Consider the following 9,928-nt stretch of genomic DNA (forward strand, 5'->3'; position numbering starts at 1 on the left):
TCGTCACCGACCATCATGCACTATGCTGGCTGTCGTCACTGAAGGATCCCTCAGGCCGTCTCGCCCGCTGGGCACTTCGCCTGCAAGACTACGACATCCGAGTGCTGTACCGCAACGGACGCCAGCATGCTGATGCCGACGCCCTCTCGCGCTCTCCCTTGCCTGACGACAATGCCCCTTGCTCAGTATCTCACATAGCTGTTGCTTCAATCGACGTTCACACCATCGCTACCGAACAGCGCAAGGATAAATGGATCACCTCGCTGATCGACTTGCTCACTGATCCGTCCGCAACACCATCCACTCGCGCGTTGCGTCGTCAAGCCCACCATTTCGCCGTTCGCGACGACCTACTGCACCGACGCAATTACGACGCCGACGGCCGCCAGTGGCTACTAGTGATACCCCGCAGTCTGCGTTCTGAAATATGCGAGGCCTTCCACTCTGACCCGCAATGCGCGCACTCTGGGGTATCCAAAACTTACCACCGCATTCGACAACGATACTTCTGGCGAGGGATGTACCGCTACGTGCAGAAGTTCGTTCGCTCCTGCCTCGATTGCCAACGCCGAAAACCTGCAACGCACGTGTCGCCACCAGGTCTACAACCATTACCTTGCCCTAACCGTCCGTTTGGGCGCGTGGGCATCGATTTGTACGGACCACTTCCTCTGACTTCGGCTGGTAACCGCTGGGCCATCGTCGCTGTTGACCATCTAACGCGATACGCCGAAACCGCCGCCCTCCCAGCGGCTACAGCGCGCGATGTTGCCTCTTTCCTACTACACCGATTCATACTGCGTCACGGACCACCCCAAGAGCTTCTCAGCGACCGAGGCCGTGTCTTCTTGTCGGAAGTCGTGGAAGGCATTCTCAAAGAGTGCCATGCTGTTCACCGCAAAACTACTGCTTACCACCCGCAGACGAATGGCCTAACCGAACGCTTTAACCGCACGCTCGGCGACATGCTCTCGATGTACGTCGCCGCCGATCACACCAATTGGGATGCCATTCTGCCCTTCGTCACCTACGCCTATAACACCGCCCCTCAGAGCACTACTGGTTTTTCACCCTTCTTCTTACTGTACGGAAGGCACCCGTCGCACACCATGGACACGATACTTCCCTACAAGCCGGATCGCTCTGAATGTGCGCCTATTTCTGCCACAGCCAGACTTGCTGAGGAGTGTCGTGAGCTCTCCAAGACCTTCACTACGCATAACCAACAGCGGCAGAAGAGCATTCGCGGTGACAACACCACTTCTGCGCCCACGTTCCTCCCTGGAGCGCTCGTTTGGCTCTCTGTCCCTACCACTGCAACTGGCCTCTCTTCCAAACTACTGCCCAAATACGAAGGCCCCTACCGTGTCGTCGAATGCACATCCCCGGTCAACTACCTCATCGAACCCATAGAACCGTCTTCGGACATGCGCCGTCGAGGGCGCGACATTGTCAACGTGGAGCGCCTGAAGCCCTACCACGACCCCCTCATAGTGACTAGTTGCTAGGTCGCCAGGTGGCTCCCTTTTCCTACCCGGGGGTAATTGTAGCGAAGCGTTCGAACTTGATAATGGGTCGTCCTCTCGAACACCTTCTAGTGGGTCGCCCTCTTCGGCTCGAAGAGAACGCAGCTCGCGCTGAGAGTCGGCCCCGCCTTGACTGTCGCTGTATCGTCAAATATCGTCGCCGCTAATAAACCTCTTTATAAGCCCAGTGCACGACACCCGCCTCTTGAGCCTGTGGCCCTAGATTCAAAATGCAGCACCACCAAGAAACCTATTTGGTTTCATTCGATGATTTCATTATAGAAATTTGTCTGATATAACAGAGGGACGGGCGAACACAGTTTTCTCGCTAAAATTTAAAAGGGAAATGAAAAGGAAAATGACCGCCTGTGGAAATGGTAGATGCCACAGCGTCATAAAGACGTGGTATATTTGGTGTATTGGCTTGTCAAATCTAAAGCGCAACCACCTCGGCGAAGTTCTCGTACCGAAAACTGCACATTACACGCACAAATACTCAAGAAAGTTATCAAGTGTGGTGGCTGTCAGCGTATCGGAACTGGCAGATCACCATTGTGACGAAGTTGTGGGTTCGGATACAACTTGTGCGAGTTATTTGTGCGCCTTTGATTTGGCTTTCGTTTCACGAAGACTGCCATCTTCAAGGATTCACAATTTACTTCGCAGTTCGCGAAAGATGCCTCTTTAACTTTCATCCACGAACAAATTTTATCGCGTTTAGATTCCCCCAGATTGTTGTCTTTCTTGTGCCACTTTGTGGACATTTTAGATGACTCTCGAAACTAAATGCATACAGAACACTAGCGCGACCAAAGGTGGAATACGCGCACGTGATTTGGAGCCGTTGCAAGCAGTACTTGATTGTAAAGTACAAAATTTAGCTTTGAGGAAAAAAGGAAACTCAAGAAAGGCAAGATTTACTTTAAAATACCCCACATTTTGAAGTCTCACCGGCTTCTCCTTCAGGGGTGATATAAACCTTTTTTTCCCTACTGCTCGCATTGCTCTGCCACTGCACTCTGTTCACTGTTTAATTGACAGAGATAGTTCCTGTGTGGTCGAACTCTTTCCTGAAAGTTCTTGGTTTTCCCAACGTACGAGGCGGGCCACTCGGCGCACGTAATCTTGTATACAATGCTTTGAGCTTTTCCTGCAGGTGCGCCATCTTTGGGCCGAGGGATGAAACTGCTCATGGTGGTGGACGGACAACAGACAGCAGGAAACATGAACCGTACCACGGGGACACTGCCCTCCCTCTACTGCCAAGGCTTACGAAACGTCTCGGCAAACCTCGCACTCACGGCAAGCAGGCGTATATCGCTCTACATTTCGGACCTTCTCACCCCTGAAGAATCCGGCCAGGCTTCGAACCATCGGGCATTTTAAAATAAATCTTGTTTGGAGTTCTCTTTTCCTCAGGTTTGTTACCCCAACCAGGCATATATCTGCGGAATATTTACCATTGACTCAACGTCTGGCTGTACGTTTCATTTATCCTGTTTACTCACGCCACTCTAGCGTAACCAACTTAAGGAAAAGGGCTAAGCTACCAAAATTTGAATAGCACAGAATCTTATTTATTCTCAACCTATAACACTTGTTCTTGAAGTTCGAGTGCAACATTGTAATACACATTGATTCGTATGATATTTTTGTGTATTAACAAATTTCCGTATAGCGGTGGTAATGTCTTTCGAACGCTTTCCACTTATGTATGGGTTATCCTTATATAACTGTACCAAGCAATTCAATGCACTTAATTTTATTTCTCTTGCTTCAATTTGTATAAACTCGTGCATCAACATGGGAATGGCCTGCAGGACCTGCAAACAAATAAAAATAAACTACGCATTTCAATGCATTGTCTCCTAGCAGACGGGAATTTTATTCTTTTCCAATTGATTAAGTAAAAAGCCCATGGCTGCTTAGTCGAGGGAAGCGTTCCATTCAATAATGGTGAACGTCTCGTCTTTCTTGCCCGCGAACCTATTGTTGCGATTCCGCAGCTTCTGGGCGAGATCGTCGATCTCGTTCTGCTCCAGTGTTGGAAGCATCGGCGGCGGCGTGACGGGCGTCGCTATCGGCGCCGAGCCTCCCAGGAGCATGACGTCGGGCAACGCAGGCCCGGGTGACGAACTGAAGCTCGTGCCACCCCTCTCGACTCCTCCGGTGACGGTACGCAAGGTGGGTCGGGGCCTGGCCCGCGCAGCCACGGCGCCACGACCTCGTTTAGCATTGCCAGAATGCTTTCCACCTGCATTTTGTGTAGAAGAAAATCAATCACTCACTGATTTACTCGCTCAGCCACTCCCCCACTTAGTCAGCCACTCGCTCACTCCCTCCCTCCTTGACTCAATCACTAATTCACTGACTCAGCCACACGATCACACAATCAGCCACTCCCTCACACCCTCATTCACTCACTGACTCACTCACTGACTCACTCACTGAGCCACTCCCTCACACATTCAGCCACTCAATCACTCACTCGCTCAGTTGTTTCCTCACTCACTCACTCACTCACTCACTCACTCACTCACTCACTCACTCACTCACTCACTCACTCACTCACTCACTCACTCACTCACTCACTCACTCACTCACTCACTGTACACTGCACCGTTGTGGTAATTTTGTTACCCGTCTCTGAGCTCGGTAAATTTTGGGAATGAAAGAACAAATACCGCCTAAAGAAATGAGCGCTTTGTAGATACACTGGAAAACAGTTTTATATTCACTGTTTTCATCAATGGTTACAGCACAAAGTTTTATAATTATTTTATCTAACTTGGAGTGGCATAGCGGAACACGGAACAACTGTCACTTGACCACGGAACCAACCACTTGGTCACCGTCGTCCCATTTAACGTGCTAAAGCCAAGATGTGACGATAAAGCCTGGCTTAGAGTGGGGGAAGGAACTCCACAATATATATTACCACCTGGTGTTCATCAACGTGCACCTAAGTTTAGGTATAAGGCCGGAGATCAAACCCACAACCTGGTTCCAAAGAACGCAACGCCGTATCCACCACGTCGGTTCAGCTGTCGTTTCTTCAGCACTATGCTGTGTGGGAATCGAGAGCGCCCTCCCCTTTGGCGCCTCGTTCCCCAGCTAGTGCGTGTGGTGGCCCCGCGCGGCTCGAGCGCATTAGGGCGACCATGGCTGTGGCGCCAGGCCTCTTTGTCGGTTGCGAGCCATGCGTCGGCTTCCCGGAGCGCGGGAAAGCATTCGCACATGTCTGGACAATGCTCCGCCGCACATCACGCTAGCCCATGTGACTGCGCTTCGCCTGTCCTCATAGGCCGCCAGTGACAAGCCCCTCTCCCATGAGCTCGCTTCTGTCTGGCGCTGGCTCGCCGCGTCACATGTTCTCAGGCCTGCACGAGAGGTTGACGCGCTGCTCTTGCAGGCTGCATCTCGACCGTGCGCTCAACTGCTGCCCTTTGTGTGACAGTCGTAGCGCCGCTGGCAAGCGTACTCGACCGGTCTTGCGGGATTTCCCTATACGGCCTTCAAGCCCGTGACAGTCGCACGGTGCTGCATCTTGCGTTAATAAACCCGTGTTTGTTGACAACCTGACTCGAGTGCCTTTTATGCGCACTGTCGGAACGTCGACGAACCCGGCCGTAGCGTCTTTGTTCGCTGCGGCAGTGGAAAACGTCGCGTCCCTTACCGGTCGCCTCGTAGGGTAAGCTTCTCGCAAACCTATCTCAACAGCTGTTCCTTGGATTAGGATAGGAGCTAGACCGTAGAACTGCCTACGATGGCGAGCTTTTAAGAATACAATTAGCGCTGCTCAGGATTATATGCCTTACCTGTCATGCTGCTGGAACTGCGGCCTGTCGGCGAAACTCCGCGCCCTCTTCTGGCCCTTCCAGAGGGTCCAGGACTGGCACCGAAGACAGTGCTGACTTTAGACGTAGAGGCGCTGCTGTCCGGGCCGTCAAACAGGAAATCTACCAGTGAATCGTTCTCTTCCGGTGGTGGGAATCTGTAGCGCGTTGGAATAAATCTAAATATCCATGCCTCTAGGCTCTGCGGGAATTTAATATAGGAGAACATCAAAGTTCCTGGAGTTGCTGGAACAGCGTTTGCAATGAAGTAAAGCAATGGAATGGATACTAAGGATGGGAAGCACAGCAATAATAATAATAATAATAATAATAATAATAATAATAATAATAATAATAATAATAATAATAATAATAATAATAATAATATTATTATTATTATTATTATTATTATTATTATTATTTGCTGAAATTTCACTTGAAAAACTCCGATATCATTATGAGGCATGCCGTAATGGAGGCCTCCGGAAATTTCGGCCACCTGGGGTTCTTTGACTTTCGCCTTAAGTGCGCGGGCCGTTGGCCTTTCGCGCCTATTGAAGTAACAGAATGCGTGCCCAAAAAGGACATATGACAAGCACTGCGGAGATGGTTCAATGTAAATGGAGCTATAACATGAGAACCTAAAAAGGAAAGCCTAATAAAGCATAGGCTAAAGAAGTTTTTTTTTTTCTGTCAATTATGCTATTTTTTATAAATAGCGACGTTCTCTTCTCGACTATGCTTCTTAGTTTGTTTCAGTTTGTTTCACAGATCTTCACGCTGTCGTGGCGTGCGTCCAATAGTATTTGGTGACGCTCCTTCTGTCGTGTGTTTTCCTGTTCTCACGGTATCGCGGCTCTCTTCTAATTTCCTCCTACCTAAACGGTCAATTAGCTTAAGACACGATTCTGATTTTTTTGTCGCTACATGCCACATTCGTTTGAAAAATAGGAGGCGTCCCTATTCCTTGACTTAGGTATCTCTTAGTAGCAATCGCACGACTAAGTTTTCGGTGTATTCTTTAGGTTAACTTTTGTATTTCGTCGCACAGCCGAAGCGGATCCTAGAAGCCGCGTAGAAAGAAGCTCTTGGCTGAGATCTACTCCGCAAGGTGTAAAAACGATTTCAGCTGCTCACAAGAAAACCATCCGCTGTTCGAGTGGACCAATTGAATTAGGCTTCATTAATTATCCTGACAGTTAACTTAAACTTGTGCTCCGATATCGCATCTATTCAATATAGTTCTTAAATCAGAACCATGCATTTTCTATTAGTCCTAGTTTTTAAAACACTTGTGAATATTCGGAAAACCGGAAGTGCTCGACAGGAAGTGCTTGGAAGAGCAACAAGAGCGTCCCTCGTTGCTCTTGCCACTAAAACGCGCTCACAGATTACTGATGATGACGATATTGTCACGTGGTCGTGACGTCGACGAAGGCAGCAGTCGGCGTGTCCAAGATGAAACTCTTTATTTGGCCGAACTTGTGGCCGGGAAAAGGAAAGTCAAACTACAGCACTTGACACTGTACACTGATAGCGGCGAACGGAGCGTCGGCCGTCGATAAAACTGCTCAGCGCTAAGGCGCGTCGGCCATTTATACATGCAACATCGAACATTCCAGCCTTATCGCTGGTGGCTGCGTTAGTTCCAGAAAAGACTCGGCTGTTCACATATCTGCAAATCACCCCAAAGTGATCTGGAACGTTCTCAGACATTCTAGCGCGGTTTGCGCAAGGCAGTAGTAACGCGTGTAAGGGGGCGTTAACATCAAGCAGAGAAAGAAAGGAGCGTGTGTGCCAATATCTAGTTTTTAATGGCGCAAGGGCAGAGCGCGGCCAAACAGCGCCATGACCTCACGAACTACTGCACCTCCAAGATTTTGTTAAACTTATCCTTACCTGAGAAGCGTCGGCGTGAACAGGAACTGTCGCAGCGAGTCGTAGTCGACGTTGCTATCAAGAGGGAAAAGGGGTGGCGGAGACGACACCTTCCGCTGGCCTCGAAGCGGCGAATTATTTGCGCTCTTGTTCAGCGCCTTGCGGCGCTCGCGCAACAATGCCTTCTGAAGCTGAGCGTTCTCGTCTTGCAAGGTGCACACCTCGTTCCTCAAGTTGACTCGCTTTTGCTCGAGCACGTCAGCGACGGCTTCCATCTGGGAGATCATCTTGCTCACCTGCAAGAATACAGCGTGTTGGGTTGATCCGTAATTAAGTGTTTCAGCTGCGCCAGAACTCGAGATAGATGAGACGCTGACACATATTAAACATTGGCCGCATATCTGCGTGCTTCGCTGTAAATGTCGTCGAAAGACGATAGTCTTCTGCCGGCCGTTTTTTTCTGCACGTCGTTTCTGCGCTAGTCAAGCGCAGTCTGAGAAACTCTAGGGTCCTTAGAATTACGTATCTATGTATTTTCTAGTAAAGGAACATGCCACCTAATACTTACGTATTGATGTTGCGCCTCAGATATGCGTAATATTTGCTTTTTGATCGACAATGTTCACAAGTATGAACGCAGCTATCAGTTCAAGATGGCTGGGCGTTCAGCAAGTGCTTAAACTTTGGCCGGGTGGCTGAATCGTGTGGCAGACAGATAGACAGACAGACCAAATTTCTGCGTTTAAGTTCCCCAAGAAAACACGAAACGCTGACCTTAAGCCGCTTTTCGTTTCCGTAAAAGCACCGCACTAGTGTTTCGCTGAAGCTCCATTGCCTGCGTTGCGGCGATACGCGAGGCGCGTGAAACGAAGCATGTATATCAACACGCTCACACGCTGGAGATACGCTGGCGCGAACTCATTGGCTAGGGCTCCCTATCATTGGCGAGAACGTTGCGCCATCTCGCGGGCACTGTGTAAACCATTTTCTGCGGCGCTGACGCAGCTCAGAGACGCTGGCATGGCCTCGGCTGAGCTAGAAGTTCAGATTCACTGAGCGAGACGTTTTCTGCGTTTGTTCCTGCAGCATGAGAGCAGAACTTCACCAACTTCACTGCGAGATCGCACCGTAGGCGCCGACCGCGTCGAGCAGCTTCTGCGTGTTGTCTTGTAGTGCAATTAGAGGTACGGTAGTTGCTGCTACAGAAGCGGTTGTGTGAAAGTATAGAGTAAAAAGCAGGAGCAGCGCAACCATGATGCCGAGATGCTCGCAATGAGTGTAAAGTCAAATCTCTGCAATGGGTTGATATCAACAGCATAATGTGACTGATACTGCGGTCGCGAATTCGCTTCGACGCGGAAGCCTCTCGAGCATCTGTTGCGTTCTCTACTACCCATAAAAATGTAGTAGGTTCGGATCCTATGAGTTACCCCCCAGTAACGTTCAGTTGTCAGTAGTAGAGGTCTTCGCATGGTAGCTATTCCACATAATCTTGAATATTTCAAAATCGTGCAAATTAGGACAGGAGAAGCGATGGTCTTGTGTCTTCTCTACCGGGCTGTTCTAAGCATATAGTTTAATACTGGTAGTCTAGAGTGAAAACTGGCACTAGAGTCTATGGCAACTGCAACGTATGACGCTTTAACCAGCCTGGGAATGATGGTTAGTACATGGATTTGCCTAAGGTTCGTTCTGTTCGGTCCGTGTGGCTTCGAGCGACCTGCAGCAGCTTCGTCACATGATGAAGTTCAGTAAAAGTTCAGCAGTCTCGCTTCACCACCTTGACCCTTTTGGCTGAACATTTAAAATCGCGTTCACAACAAGCTATTCTTTTATGCGAAACAAAAGCCAAAACACAACAATAAACAAAGCCACAAGTGCATTCGAAGCCGTGAGAACGAAGACTAGGCAAATCAATGCACTTGATGATTAGTGGGGTTTCGTGGCGCAAGGGCCATGGGTTGCCAAAGAGCGCCGTATCTTCTATGTGGTGTTCAATGTACTTCCCATAAATCTCAATGTGGATGAACCATCGCAGTGTCACTGTTCCCTCTACTAAGTATTGTAGGAAACTCAATGGTCGAATGTTGTGCGCTTGTGAACTCTGCAAGTATGAACCAGCGAGCCTAGCAACACGTCCAAGCGAAATATCCAAAACGTGGCGTTCAACACCACTGCCCATTAGGCATACCGCAAAGTTGAACTCACTTGTATTAGTGCCTTCTTGAGCAACCGGAATTCCTCGGGATCGGTGGTGTCCAGCGACTGCTCGGCCCCTACCAGGTGCTGCCTGAGCACAAGCACGTGTTCCTGAAACGCCGCCAGCGCTGTCGGCGGCGCCTTCGCCACGGGCCTCATGCGCAGCGGCAACTGGCTGGTGCACGGCTTGTCCATCGCCGGAGCCTCCGCAGTGCTCATTGCTGGTATACGGAGGCGGGCCAGCGACCTCAAAGGAAGCGGTGACGATTCCATCAGCGCGCACTGGATAGTGGCTCGCGCCAGCTCGTGGCGGTTCGTTGTGGTCCTCCATGAATCGATGCAACCCTCTAGGAGGCATCATTCGCGAAACGGGTCGCGGTACAAAGACGATGACAAATCAGTCTATTAATTGAAGCAAGATGGGATGATGGTGATTAGTGAATTGTTGTGGTGCAAAGGTCAGGCTGCGCGGAACAGCCCCACGTTATT

At 49.8% G+C, this 9,928-nt stretch overlaps 1 protein-coding gene across 1 annotated transcript; it reads right to left on the reverse strand.

The window, feature by feature from the left end:
- Positions 1 to 3,399: 3,399 nt before the first annotated feature.
- On the reverse strand, positions 3,400 to 9,713 carry LOC119402651 (uncharacterized). The gene is made up of 4 exons (XM_037669770.2): positions 9,449 to 9,713; positions 7,262 to 7,536; positions 5,345 to 5,520; positions 3,400 to 3,780 (listed from the first exon to the last, which is right to left on the reverse strand). The coding sequence occupies exons 1-4, from the start codon at positions 9,710 to 9,712 to the stop codon at positions 3,452 to 3,454; spliced, it is 1,044 nt and encodes a 347-aa protein (XP_037525698.2). The 5' UTR covers position 9,713; the 3' UTR covers positions 3,400 to 3,451.
- Positions 9,714 to 9,928: the final 215 nt, after the last annotated feature.

The sequence above is a fragment of the Rhipicephalus sanguineus genome, chromosome 8 (genome assembly GCF_013339695.2).
Source record: "Rhipicephalus sanguineus isolate Rsan-2018 chromosome 8, BIME_Rsan_1.4, whole genome shotgun sequence".
NCBI classification, from domain to species: Eukaryota; Metazoa; Arthropoda; class Arachnida; order Ixodida; family Ixodidae; genus Rhipicephalus; species Rhipicephalus sanguineus.